This window comes from Cynocephalus volans, chromosome 1, assembly GCF_027409185.1.
Source record: "Cynocephalus volans isolate mCynVol1 chromosome 1, mCynVol1.pri, whole genome shotgun sequence".
Lineage (NCBI taxonomy): Eukaryota > Metazoa > Chordata > Mammalia > Dermoptera > Cynocephalidae > Cynocephalus > Cynocephalus volans.
Window position 1 is genome coordinate 299,382,247 of NC_084460.1, and position 14,383 is coordinate 299,396,629.

At 52.0% G+C, this 14,383-nt stretch overlaps 1 protein-coding gene across 7 annotated transcripts in view; it reads left to right on the plus strand.

Annotated features, from left to right (window-relative positions):
• Positions 1-2,896: 2,896 nt before the first annotated feature.
• LRRFIP1 (LRR binding FLII interacting protein 1) overlaps positions 2,897-14,383 on the plus strand; it is a 139,585-nt gene continuing 128,098 nt past the window's right edge. For 5 of the 7 annotated variants that reach the window (XM_063080653.1, XM_063080667.1, XM_063080685.1 and 2 more), the window contains exon 1: positions 2,897-3,078. In XM_063080653.1, the coding sequence (XP_062936723.1) occupies positions 2,989-3,078 (90 nt within the window). In that variant the 5' untranslated portion in view covers positions 2,897-2,988. The remainder of the gene's footprint in view (positions 3,079-14,383) is intronic. The other 2 variants (XM_063080710.1, XM_063080720.1) reach the window with 1 other exon arrangement.

A 14,383-nucleotide genomic window follows, 5' to 3' on the forward strand; every position in this document is an offset into this window, starting at 1 on the left:
CTCTCTCAGTGGACCCAGAGTCACCCTTGTGGCCCACATGACAGCTCAGATGGCCTTCTACCTGAGAAGCTCTGAGTCCTTATGCAAACTGGACACCCCCTGCACGGATGCTCATTAACTTCTTTCCCCAGCCAGCTCACAGGGCTTGCCCAGTGAACTCCTGAACAAAAGGGCCACTGTGCCAGGGACGGAAACTCCCCGTGGGTCCCACTGGGTGGAGCCCCTCACCAAGTGTGCCCTGGCTACCTCCACTTTCTCATGAACCTTCCTGAGGGTGGTATCTGTGTTTTTGTGAAGGGCCTTGGTGCCAGTCTTGGAGAAGAACAAATTGATTCTCTGGCCCTGGACAGAAGGTCTGCATTGCATGCTCTCTATTTCCTGCAATAACCCCTAGTGTGTAATATAATCATCTGGAATAGGAAGGGGGCTACATGGGAGGGGATTAGGTAGCATAGGTGGAGGGATACAGTCTTCTAGGTGGAAACTGGCTCATGGACTGTCATGCAGGAAGGCTGAGGGTCCCAGGAGGGGGAAAGCGGCTGCTTCTCTGTGAACATGATAGATGGGGTCTTGTAGGTTTTTCTCTCCCTCTAGGGGGCACCCCAAGCACAGAGGAAACCCACCATGCTGCCTAACCTCCCTGGCCACCTTCCCTCATGCCCAGGCAGGAACTGCTGTCCACATTCATTCCAGACACTGGCCTTGGAGGGCAGGAGCTAGAGAGACCATTTATTGATGGCCTGTGTCAGGCCCTGTAATGGCTCCTTACTGGACTGCCCCCACCCTGACAGGGTAGGTGTCATGGTCCGAATGTTGATGTCCCCCCAAAATGCATATATTGAAGCCTAACCCCCAATGCAATACTACCAAGAGGTGGGGCCAGTAAGAGGTGATTAGGTCACGAGAGCAGAGCCCTCATAAATGGAATTAGTGTCTTTACAAAAGAGCCTTTGGGGAGCCTGCCTGCCCCTTCTCCCATGGGAGGACACTTAGAAGGCGTCATCTGTGAGGAACAGGCCCTCACCAGACACTGAATATGCTGGAATCTTGACATTGGTCTTCCCAGCCGCCAAGACTGTGAGAAATAAATTTCTTTTGTTTTGTAAATTACCAGACCTAAGATTTTTAACTGTTACAGCAGCCCAGAGAAAACTGATTCAAAATGAGAACCAGCCCTGTCTGAGAGCACATGGCCAGAGGACAAGGACGCAGGAGGACTGTGGCCAAGGAGGTCATGACAGCACAGGACCAGCTGAGGACCAGCAAGATCGTGTCTGAGATTCCTGAAAGGTGGCTCTTCCCCGGAAGTGGGCGGGCAGCAGAATGTCCCCGCTGTCTGGGAACACTGTCCAGAGGCTGGAACTACTCAGACACACCTCCAGCCAGCCCCGGAGGCAGTGAGTCCCCTGTCTCTGGACAACAACCCAAGGGGGTGGATGGGGAGGGTGCAGGAGGGGGGACACTGGGCTTGTCCACGAGTTCAGCTGTGACGGCACATTCGACCCCAGTGAAGTGTAAAGCCGAGGACGACAGGTCAGCTCTGGCCCTCTGACCCTCAGCAGATGGTTATGGAAGAATGTGAGCGTTAGCACAGAAAGTGGCTCGAAGTGCTGATGACGAACAGGGAGGACAGACAGACAGGGCAGGCCTCGGGGCGTAGGGGAGACTTCCTCCAGGAAGGAGACCTCGGAACCAGGTCGCGGCTTTGGACAGGAGCTCCAGGCATCTCAAGCGGGGACTCCAGCACGCCCCGACGGGCACCAGCCTCGGCGAGGACAGGCGTCACTGCGGTGCACGTGGGCTGGGGACACGGCGGGCAGCCGCCGTCAAGGCCGGGGCAGGGCGAGGGATGACGGCTCCAGGTTTCCTCCAGCGAGGACTGCGCCACTGCAGGAGTCTGGGGTCCCGGGTGGAGTGACTGCGGCGTGGGGTCCCGTCAGCGCTACTCCTGGGTGCCTGCAATGCGTCAGGAGCGGCACGGGCAGTGGCAGTGCGGTAATGACAAGACCATGACAAAGACAGGCCCGCCCTGCCAACCCACCTGAGTCCGCTCAGGCGTCCCGAGCCCTGTCCCTGGCCCGCGTCCCCGCGCCCCCACCCCGTCCCTGCCCTCAGCTATACCGGATCTCCGCCCCCAGCGTCCCCCCGTCCCCGCGTCCCCGCGCCCCCCATCCCCGTCCCTGCCCTCAGTTGTGCCGGATCTCCGCCCCCAGCGTCCCCCTGTCCCTGCGTCCCCCCGTCCCCGCGTCCCCGCGCCCCCCACCCCGGTCCCTGCCCTCAGCTGTGCCGGATCTCCGCCCCCGGCGTCCCCCCGTCCCCTCGTCCCCGCGTCCCCGCGCCCCACATCCCCGTCCCTGCCCTCAGCTGTACCGGATCTCCGCCCCCGGCGTCCCCCCGTCCCCTCGTCCCCGCGTCCCCGCGTCCCCGCGCCCCCCATCCCCGTCCCTGCCCTCAGTTGTGCCGGATCTCCGTCCCCCGCGTCCCCCCGTCCCTGCGTCCCCCCGTCCCCGCGTCCCCGCGCCCCACATCCCCGTCCCTGCCCTCAGCTGTACCGGATCTCCGCCCCCAGCGTCCCCCCGTCCCCGCGTCCCCGCGTCCCCGCGCCCCCCACCCCGGTCCCTGCCCTCAGCTGTACCGGATCTCCGCCCCCGGCGTCCCCCCGTCCCCTCGTCCCCGCGTCCCCGCGCCCCACATCCCCGTCCCTGCCCTCAGCTGTACCGGATCTCCGCCCCCCGCGTCCCCCCGTCCCTGCGTCCCCCCGTCCCCGCGTCCCCGTGCCCCACATCCCCGTCTCTGCCCTCAGCTGTGCCGGATCTCCGCCCCCGGCGTCCCCGGCGTCCCCGCGGTCCCCGCGTCCCCGCGTCTTCAGCCCCGCGCCCGCTGACGCCATGACGCCGCGGCGGAGGGAGGGGCGGAGCGGGGCCGGGGCCGGAGCCGGGCGCAGGGACGGGACCCGCGCGGCAGCTGCGGGCGACGCGGCCGAGGGACATGGGCACCCAGGGCTCGGGGCGCAAGCGGCTCCCCACCCGGGAGCGGCTGACGGCGGAGGACGACGCGCTGAACCAGATCGCGCGCGAGGTGAGCGCCGGGGCGCACGGGTGGCCCGTTATGCGGGGCGGGGCGGGCGCGGTGGCCGCAGCAGCTGTCAGGCGTCCGTCCGGCCGTCTGTCCCGCCGCGCGTCCGGCCTCCGGCGGGGCAGGCCAGGCAGGGCGCGGACAGGGGCGCGTGTCCCGGGCACCCGTGCTCCGGCCCGGGGACAGGCCGGCGGCGCTGCACGCCCTCCACCCCAGCCCAGCCCCCTCGGCGAGAGCAGTCGGGGGCGTGCGAGCCGCACCAGGTGGCCTGGCCCGGTTGGGGGCGGGCGCCCCGCGTTGTTGTGCCGCATGGTGGGAGGAGGGTTAGGCCAGTGGACGGTTTTCGGAGGCCACATGGCCCTGCCAAAATGGCCCGGGTCCTGTGGGTGGCTGTGGTCGTCGATTGTCACTCAAGATGCAGCTTGGGGATGAACTTGGAGGTCCCTGTGAATCCTGTTTCTGGCTGAGCCTGGAAACGGGTCCGAGCACACGGAAAGGTTTTCATCAAAGTTTCCTGGGCAGAGTTTATTCTAAGCGAGATCACGTTTGGTAATGAACTTTCCATGTGCAAATTAAAGGCGCACTGGAGTGCATATCTGTACAAATGCCTTCTTTTCTCCCACGAGGATGCGACCTTAAGGCTAAACAATATACCTGAGGTAGGAAAAGAAAAGGTGTACAGCAGGTTGGGAGCAGCAGCTTTGGGGCAGGGGAGCCGATTGGTTGGGGCCCAGGGTGGACAAAGGAAGCTTACGGTTCATGGTGCACCCTTCGAATTGCACCAGGTGCGTGTGTGAACCAGAGTGTCTGCACAGGTGCAGGTGCACTGCAGCCTCCGTGCAGGTTTGCTTCTGTGCTGGAGCACGGTGCAGAGTTGTCCTACGCATCATTATTCTCACACGGAAAAGCTGTCAAGCAGTTTAGGCTGTGGGGTCTGGAAGCACCGTCAGATGTTTATTGAGGTCTACTCTAGCAGTTCTTAGGAGTTTGTAGTTATAAACACCTGATTTTTCTTTTATGAACATGTGGCAGCCTATCAGTATTTGCTGAGTATTGAATGACTGAAGGTTTTGTTTTTCTCTGTGTGACATGGAGAAGGGCTTTCCAGGCAAACTCCTATTCATCCCTTGAAGCCCGGCGAAGATGCCACGTCCTCCGAGACCTTCCCGTGCTTGGCTCTCTCACGTCACCCCAGGCATGAGTCTCCCTGTCTCCACTCGGCTCCCTCACTCCTGCCCTGCACCTGGTGTGGTAGTCAGGCTGTCACATCTTTTTTTGTTCACCTGTAGAAGGTGACACCCAGGCAAGCAATGTCTCGCTCACTTTTGTATCCCAAGAGCTCAACACAGAGCCAGGCATGTAGTACGAGGGTACTTCAAAAAGTTTATGAAAAGATTAGCCTTATATTGTAATTCTATTTTTCCACGAACATGCTTGTTAGTGTCTGTTGCATTAATTAATAAACAAAAAAAGCACAAGGCACTGAAAGGACCTTTGGCTAAATATAGACGTTTGCTAACTGTAATTGCTTGCATATAATTCCCCCTGTGAAGACAGTCATTTATGTATAGATTAGACCTTAACAGCAAACAAGTGTCCTCTGGGAGGGCCAGGAGGGAATTGTAGGCCTTGTCTTGGCCTGGGTGGTTACGGGACAAAGGAATGAGAAAAATGAGAGTCCCCAAAGTCCGCCTCTTATCTGCTGGTTTTTATAAAAATAGATTGATTGAAAGGAAGGCAGGGAATGTTTCCAGCTTGACAGCCCTGAGGTCCTGCCGCCCGTCCGAGGAGACGCAGGTGGCAGTTATAAAGATAGACTGGGAGTGAGACCTGGGTCTTGACACCACAGCTCCTCACCAGCTGTGCCGTCCGAGGAAAGCGAGCTCCCCCTCCTCCAAGCCCCTGTTGGCTCATCTCTAAAATGGGGGAAAGAAATCCCAAGGATGAACGAAAGTGGGCACTCAGAAAATATGAGCGCTCCCCACCCAGCCCCCGAATAAAAACCAACCACAGATGCGGTTGTGACAAGTACTGAGCACATACATCGGTAAGACTGGAGGGAGCAGGTGCGACATTTTATGTTTTACTACAGATTAAATTCTAATTACCAACTGTGAAAATTAAAATCACTATTCAAATGGCAAATATCTATTCATTGAGTTCTTAAGCATTCTTATGAAAATTAACACAATTGTCCTATGCTCGTGCATCCCTATTTACTCATTGATTCAACTGTACATGTCATGGTATTCAAATCGCTGTCCTGGGGGACTGGGGAGTCGGGGGAGGAAACTGGCAAGGATCCTCAGGTCAGGATCGTCAGGTCAGAAAGGGGTGGAGACTCGTAGATCAGTTATATTCAGAGAAGACAGGAAGTGATCTGATATAAAAAGCACGTGGATACAGTGCCCTGGAGGTCTGGAAATGAGAGAGAATTACAGCTAGCCAATTGGATCAGAAGTGACTTCCCAGAGGAAATGGCATTTGGAGTTGATGAAGGATGTATCTATCATCCAGGCTGCTCTGGCCACCAGGACAGAAACCCTGACCTGACAGACCGGGTGGCCTCAGCCTCAGTCTCACTTGCTAACTGGCCTCAGCTTTCCCAGGCCGCTCTCGGGAGCCCACACCCTGTCTCTTCTGTCTCCCTGGCCTGTCCTGTACCAAGCCTTGTGACCAGGATGGCTGACTCACAAGGACCCTGTGGCACGGGGGCTGGGTCTACCCTGTGGCCACTCAGGCCCATCCTGAAGCCCCTGGGGAGATGTAGGGGCCTGAATGGAAACTGCGATCCCTTAAGAAAGTAGCACAGAGCAGGGTGGACTTGGGTCAGGCATCCGAAAGTGTGCATTCTCGAGGATAAGTGGGGAATTCGAGGCTGAGGTCATCGGGAGGCCTGAGTCACAGGGCAGGGAGGGGGCCCAGTTGTGCGGGAGCTGGAGCTGGCCTCGGCTCCCCTGCAGAGGGCTCGTGCTTCCTGGGGCAGGGGCAGGAAGCAGCCCAGTGAAACCTTTGAAGCGATGAGTTTCTATTTTTGCAGTTACGTTAGGGCTTAAACTCCAGGCAAGTGTGTAGTAGGTAGACTGTCCCTTTAAAATACTGTAGATGCATAAGTGCAAGTCGGTTGTTCCTCCCTGTCCTGTCGAGGTGGCATTCGGACAAGACGTTGTCCAGAGGAGGTCCATTCAGTACTTGGAGGAGCTCACGTCACTGGAAGCAGCGGTCGAGCTTCTCACATCTGGGGAGAGGTGCTTCCAGAGCAGATAGATTCTTCTCTCCCACCACATTTAACTTTCTGCTGGTGAGTTTGGCAGCATCTCGCATTTCTCACTCAGCACTTTGCCACTGAGTAAAATGATCATTGCTCTTGCAACACCCACGGCAATTCAAAGTGTCCCTCCCCAGTAAAGAACGCCCTTCCCGAATCAAAGGAAGTAGCTTGTGCAGGCTGCCTTGGTAGCTAGCCCGTGGATCCTTTCGAGGTGGCAGAGAGTGTGTCATTCCAGCTGTGGCTGCATGAGTGTCCCCTTCCTCCCTCAGCAGGACAGAGTCCCCTGCCCACAGCTGTTCCCATAGCCTCATTTCCAAGGTGATCCAGCTGTGACCTGCATCCTCTGGGCATAGGGTCCTATGGTGGGTGCATCTGTGCCCGCAGCTCCTTCTCCTCCTGTCAGTGTTGGCTGTTCAGGGTTCACCCACCCCTTTCACTACAGAAGTGCCCGTGGCCATGCGGAAGTTATTTTGTGGACACCCTCAGGGAAGCCCCCAGAGCAGCTTGCAGCCAGTGACTGACGAATGCGAGGACATGAAATGTCGCCCCCCCCCCGCCCCCTGGTCTCAAGGTGGAGCCGCTCTGTGGCACATCCCTGCTCCAGAGCTCGCCACTGAGGGATCAGGCTGAGGGGAGACTCCAGCCAGGACCACCCTCCCCGAGCCCCTTCCCGTGTCCCACCTCCCTCACTCCAGGTCCATGCTCTGCCCTGCTTCTGGGGAACCTGACCTGAGCCCCCATCCATAATTTTGGTAGTCATGTAAACACAGGACATTTTCATCCCGAATCCCTCTTTCATTTGCTCTTCCCCCACCCCCATCCTTCCCAAATAGCCCACCTAGATCAGCTGTGCTGAGGCCCCGTCTGTCTCTCTTCTCACTGCCACTCGAGGGCCAGGCCAGGAATGGGTGCTTTTCAGAACAGCCTGGCAATCGGGTTCAGCGGAACCTTCCTTCACCGTCCTCCAGCACAAAACTGACCTGGCTGCTCTGGGACCAAGCAGTCCAGCAGGGAGCTCAGCTGCATGACGCGCTCGCCTGCTCTCTCGATGCAGTCCCCTGCCCTCCAGTGAGAGGATGCTGGGGCAGCATTTACCCGGACACGATCAAGGGGTGACACTTGTTGCTGCAGACTATGTCACTCTATTTCAGCTGTCACCTTCATGCCTTTTCTCTCTATGAATTTACTTTTCTGAGCATGGTCAGTGGATAAAAACCAACTGGACACTGACTGGATGGTGTCGTCCAGGGCCACCAGAGGTTTGCAATCGGGGTTGTGTCATGCCCCTCCTTCCAAAGGAGGTGGTGGGGGGTGGTGGTGAAGGTGTTAGATGCCTGGCAGAACCCAGGACCTCCCAGCGTGAATAGCTGTCCCACCTCACATTCCAACACAGCCACCACGGATGGGTGAGGGCCCTTTCTTGGCGGATCCGCCTAAGACAGACACATCCTGGCGGTCATCTACGAGGCATTAGGAATGTGACAAGACAGGCGTTCCAGACAGATTTTTATCACAAATTCTGAGCTGTTGGGGGAGCACAAACACTGTGCCTCTGAGCTTGGGCTCTGGATGTGATTTCAAAAAGATGCTTCTGGGTGGAGAAGGGATTCAAAATCTCAGCTGCGGACAGTCCTGCTGTCTCTGCTGGCCTGCAGGCCCCAGCCCACAGCCATTTCCATCAGAGAGCCAGCCACCTCCTTTCTGCCTTTCCTGGGTGAATCTGTATGACCCATTAGGGTTGGGATTTGTGGATGAAGGCAGTGAAGAAGCTGCGCTCATGATGGACAGCAGGGGACCTGGAGTCTAGCCATGCTGTCACCTGTGTGCCTGTTGGGTGTGGGACAGGAAAGGAGAGGGGTGGGAACGGAGGTTGCTTCTAAGGCCTACAGTGTGTCGGGTACTCTTGGAAGCTTCACTCCCACAATCATAGTAAATCCTATTGGAAGAGTTTTCAGTTTCTCTGTTTGACATGAAGAAAACAGGCTCAGGGATGCTAAGGGACTTGCCTGAGGTCATCCGGTTACCAAGAGGTTCTGGTTCATTGCCCAGCCTGTTTTCTAGATCAATTTCTTATTCTAGGTGGTGTCCTGTGGCCAAGCCAACTCTTTCCCATCCATGGGACTGTTGTCCCCAGCTGACGCCTGAGCCGTCGGGCATAACGTTTCACGAGCAAGTCCTGTATTTGCTGCCTTACGCTGTCTCTCATCTTTTTTTCCCATTCTTTAATCTTTAAAAAATTAAATTAGTCTTTATTTTATCAAAGAAATAACATATGTTTTTAGCCTTGCCCCATATTCTCAGGCCATTTTCCACACAGCAGCAGGTGGTCCTTTTAAAATACGTCAGATCATGTCACTTCTCTGATTAAAACTCTCCAATGGCTTCTCATGTCACTCAGTAAAAGCCAAGTCCTTAAATGGCCTTCAAGACCCTAAGTGAGCTAGTAATTATCTCCATGTCTATAAATAATATGCATGTATACTGTATACTGTGTATATCAATTTTACATGTGATCAGTTGGCTTCCTGGATTGAAGGGTGAGGCCTTGTTATCTGTGGGCCTGGCCCAGGCCCTCTCCCCACTTTTCTTTCTCCTTGTTGTTGCATTATGGTTTGGGGTTAAATAAATATTTACTGGCAGAATGACAGACTAGTTAAGAGTATGGGTGTTAGAGTCAACTTTCCTGGGTTCGAACCCTGATTCTGTCCCTTATTCCACAACCTACAGCAAGTTACTTAACCACTTTGTGCCTCAGTTTCCCCATAAGTAAGATTTTTAAGAGTACATTTCTCAAAAGGTGGTTATGAGGGTAAATGAGATACTTCATGAGAAGACCTCAGAACAGTGACTGGCACATAGTAAATACACAGTAATGCCAGTGATGATGATGATGGTGCAGGCTATGGAAATAGTGCTGATTGCAGAGTCAAGTAGTGTACTACAGCACTTCCCTCCTTACACAACTTTATACTTTCTGGAGTTAATTTTCCTTTTCCTTTTTTATTTATTTTTTTTCAGTTGCTCATCTCTATTATATCTAAGTCTTCACAATCTTTTCAACAGAACCCCTCACAATACTATTTTCTGTATGATTAATCAAATCAGATAATCAGATAACCAATTCCATTTTATCCTCCCCCCAAACCTGGAAATCTGCTCCTGAGAGACCTCTGTCTTCTACGTCCAGCTGCTCTGGATGCTCTGGGGTGTGCTGCAGCCATCATTGCCTTCGTCACCATCCTGAGGATTCTTTTGGCCACTTTTTCTTTTTTGTTTTTGTTTTTTTTTTTTTTTTGGTTGGATCTCTGTTTTCTGGATTATATATTGTCTACTTTCTTGAATCACTATCTCATTTTGCTGGAACACATCCTTCAGTAGCTTTCTGAGCAAGAATGCCTTTTCTAGGTATTTGCATGTCTGAAAATGTCTTTATTCTTCTCTCGCATTTGATTGATAGTTTGGTTATATGTAGAGTTCTAGGTTAAAAGTAATTTTCCAAAGAATGACAAAGATTTCTATGTATTCTTTGAAATGACTTCCGCATGTAATTGAAAAAAATCATTGTGCAGAAAATGAAAATAGTATGCTGTCCTTTGTGTGAGGAAGGCTGTAATTTACCTATATTTGCATAAAAAACTGGTGCAGCACACAGTAAAAGGATGCGGGGGAGCAGGTGGGAACAGACTTGTCAAGGGTACTTTTCATACTCTTTTGATGTCCATGTATCCATGTGACTGGATTACCTGTTCAATAAAATAAACTAATAAATATCAAAAAAGTAAGATTAGAAACAATTTTCTACCACAATTTTAAGGCATTTTTCCCATTTTATTCTAGCTTTCAGGATTGTTTTTTGTTTGTTTTGTTTTGTTTTGTTTCTGGAGAACTGATGGCCGCTGGTACCAACTCCAGGGGTGTTTTGAGAATTCTGATGCTGTGTATATTTTCAGTGTCTTGTATATCTGTTTATATTCTGTAGATGCTTTTGAGATCTTCTCTTTACCCTTTGTATTCTTTTTTTGTTTGTTTTAATTGAGCATTCATTGAGTTTATTCAATCTGGAAACTTATATCCTAAAGTCCTGGGATATTTTCTTGAATTTTTTCCCCCTCCTCATCATTTTCTGCTTTATGTTATAGGAACTCCTGTTGTTTGGGACAAAAGACACAGGTGTATTTCGTTTTCACTCTTATTTTCTGTTTTTTGTCTTCTGGTGATAATTTATGGAAGATTGCTCAACTTTATCTTCCTTTCTACTGAGTTTACCTGTGCTGTATTTAACCTCTAGGGTTTTTTTGGTGTTGGTTCTTTGTTCCTTTTTTATAGCATTCTTTCTTGATTCACTAATGAAGGACCTTTCCTCATCACTCTGAAGAAATTCACTTGGGGGTTTTTTTGTTTGTTTTTTCCTAAAATTTTCTCTTGTTCTCTGCATTTTATTTGTTTCTTTTTCTTTCTTTCTGTCCTTTGTCTGTGTTGGCCTCTGTCTTTGCTCTTGGAGTCTTTCCCAAATGTGTGGTGATCCCTGGCTGTCCATTCATATTTGAGCATGAGGCACTAAAAAATTGTGAGAATGATTTGAGCAAAGGCCAGGAGGGGAGATGTCACAGGACATGAGCAGGGCACACCAGCACAGTGGGGCAGCTGAAGCACTGGGATGAGATGGTGGTTCTTCAGGGCAGGGCACATGTCTTTGACTTGAACCCACGTCCCCATCTTCAAGGCCAGTGCCCTTGACCACCATGGCACTGCTGGGAGGAAATGTGGCTGAGTGATGACAAGCCACACTTCTCTAATTCAAAATCTATAGTATAGATAGAGTTTTGTATTTGATTAAAGGAGTGGTAGGGATTGAGAAACAAAGTTGAAAATTAATCTTAGACTTATACCAGGGAAGAACAGTTAACCTCTAGTGTCTATACAGCCTAAACAAGAGAACCAGTCATTATGGTATTCTTTTAATGAGAGTGAAATAAAATGTCAAATTAAGTGAGCAAACACAGTTATGAGAAATAAGATTTTCATAGCTTCTGGCATTGAGAGTAATTCACTTATTTGCTTGGAAAATTCTCTAAGATCTGAGGTATACTCTCCATAAAACAAATATAAAATACCTGGAGAGTTTAGGTAGGCAGAATGTGATATGGCCCTGGCAATGGGTAGCCCTTGGACCAGCAAGTACATACAGCTGGGTCTGTCCAGTGCCTGCCCTGGCATATCATGTCATACTGGGTCCACCTCCTGGCTTTGGGGAGTGACTGAAAAATCAGAGTGGCCATGACCATATCTGAACATAAAGACCTCAGTGGTCCTAAAGTTATTCATTACACTAGTAACCCTGACCATGTCAGTTTATCCATTTTGCCACTCTTATCCTTAATTTCTTTCATTTTTGTTTTTTGCCTTCTTTTCTGACGTCCCTTGAGGATCTGGAAGATGTGGGGCTTTCCAGCTTGACGCTCATAGAGATGGGATTTGCATGGCTGGACAGCTAGCACAACTCCACCCGGGATGCTGGATACCCCAGGATACCGCACTTAATGACCTCAGGCCTGTTTTTAAACCCCCCGGAGCAGTGCTGTCTAGAGAATGTCCCGTGATGATGGAAACACTCTGCATCTGTGTGGTGTGTTATGGCAGCCGTTAGCCCACTGTAGCTATTGCACACTTGAAATGTGGTTAGTGCAGCTGAAGAACTACATTTTAAATTTTATGTAATTTTAATTAATTTAAATTTAAACAGCTACATAGGGCTACTGGCTACTGTATTACACAGCGCAGCTCAAGAGCTATGATTTATTCCTTGTGGAAGTGTTTATTGAGTCCTATGGGGCTATACATCATTTGTGATCAGGCGTAATAGAGGAGTGACATGGTGATGCAGGTGGACAAGGCTGACCCACTGCAGGCCAGACCCATGGCAGGGCTGCAGCTTGAGTTCGGCCCAGGGAAAATGTACAGGTTGGTGGGAAGATCATGGCCAGCCTTCTTACGTTTTGTGACCATAGGCAAGTCAAGGTGTCCAGGTCTCCTTTTCTGTGTCTGTAAAGGAGGAATGACATCAGCCAGGGGGTATAGCCATGAGGCAACACTGTGAGCTGCAGGACCTGCTGCCTGCTGCCTGGTAGTGCTAACTGAGTGGTGGTGGTTTGCTACCTTCAGGTGGCCGTGCTCATCTCTACAAGAAGGCAGCAGCACAGCTGGACTGGTCAGGATGTACCCCAGGGCTGAGATAAGGGAGGTTGGCGGGGAGGGATGTGAGAAAAACACAGGAAAGACAATCTCCCATGCATAGGAGGGATACAGAGTCTCCAGGGACTGGTTGGTTAAGTGACCTCAGAATAAAAGCACTAGTGGCTGTCGCTTTAAATGCATGTGCGTCTTTAGTGTCTGTGTGTCTTTAGTGTTGGCATCTGTCCGTGGACTTCTTGTAAGCTCCGATCACATGTACCATTCCTCGCTTTGAGACAGAAGGACCCTCTGTGTTCAATATCATTTTTGTTTCTTGGTCTTGAGCTTAAGAATCAGCTGTAAGATGCTGTCAGACTTTTCCAGCTGCTTCACTCTTGGGCAGCCTGGCTTCGGTGCCCAGGGCTGGGGTCAGCTTCCTGGAGATAATGGGCCACTTCGCCCGGCCCTGTTCTGCACTGTTTATCTTTGGGCTTATCTGACCTCTTAGAAGCTACTAAATTACCTGCCTATTTTTAACCAGTGCCTAGAGCCAGCTCCACAGGAGTTGAGATGAGGTGATGGCCACATGGTCTTCCAGCTCTTCGTTTCAGTTTTCTGAAGTTTTTTCTCTCACTTTTGTTTTATGTTAGGGTCTGTCCACCTGGGCACTGTTGATATTTTGGGCCAGACCGTTCTCTGCTGTGGGGGGAATTCCTGTACATTGTAGATATTTAGCATCATCCCTGGCGTCTGCCAAGTAGATGCCAGGAGCTCCCCCCTCCACAGTGGTGACAACCAAACATGTTTCCTGACATTGTCCCATGCCCCTGGGTAGCAAAACATTCCATCATTGTTTTAGGCATTCCAGACCACCCTGCTGGGACTGCACCCTGAGCTCTGAACCGCTCGCCCCAGCTACAGAAACCTGGACCTCTGTCCAGCTCTGTCAGCAGGTATGACTGTTCTCCAGGAGGGGCAGGAAGCACTAGCTGACCAAACCACGTTCTCCTCGGCGTTTCCTCCATTCAGACCCCCTGGAGACAAGCATGGAGGGGCCCATGTACCCTGGAAGCTGCGGTGGAGCAGTTTCAGGAGTCAGCTGCAGACTCAGGAAACTGAGACATCAGCTGCAAAGCCGAGCACCCTCTGCTGTGTTCCAGAGCATGCTTGAGCTGGTGGAGGGGCTGCTGTAACAAGATGCCACAGACTGGCGGCTTTAGTACAGACATTTCTTTCTCATGGTTCTGAAGGCTAAGTCTGAGATGCCGGTGCCTTCCATGAGCACCCTTTGTCTGTATCCTCCACTCCCTTGAAATCCAAGTGTGGCTGTGGAGGGGAGACAGGGAAGACCCCTCACTTTGGTCTCACCCCTGAGGGCGGGGTTGGAGACCCATTAATTCTCTACCCCCAGGGAGTTTCCCAGATGAGAAGGGGGACCAGATGTTGGACAACAAAAAGATCAGTGACCACTACATTTCCATAGGATTAAAATTGTCCCCATATCTCCCACAAAGGCACGTAGCTAAACTGCTTAAAATAGATCGCTCGATCATTGCCTTGTGCCCGATCCCCTGCTGCGTAGCCTGGGTCTTTGCAGCCTTCAGCGTGACACTTTCCTTACACCGCTGGATTGTTCTCCAGAAAGCACCGTGCAGCCTCCTCTCTCCATTCTTCCTGTCCTCAGCGAGAGAACTCTGAAAGTCAAAGTTCCCTGTCCAAAGACTCCCCTTCCTCGCCCTGGCCCACTGTCCCCCTGGCCCAAAGGCTTGTGAGTCATCCCTCAGGCTGCTGGGATGGGACGGAAGGGACTATTGGCCATCTTAATGTTCTGGCATGGTCACCTCGCTGGTTTATAGCTCTTGCTTC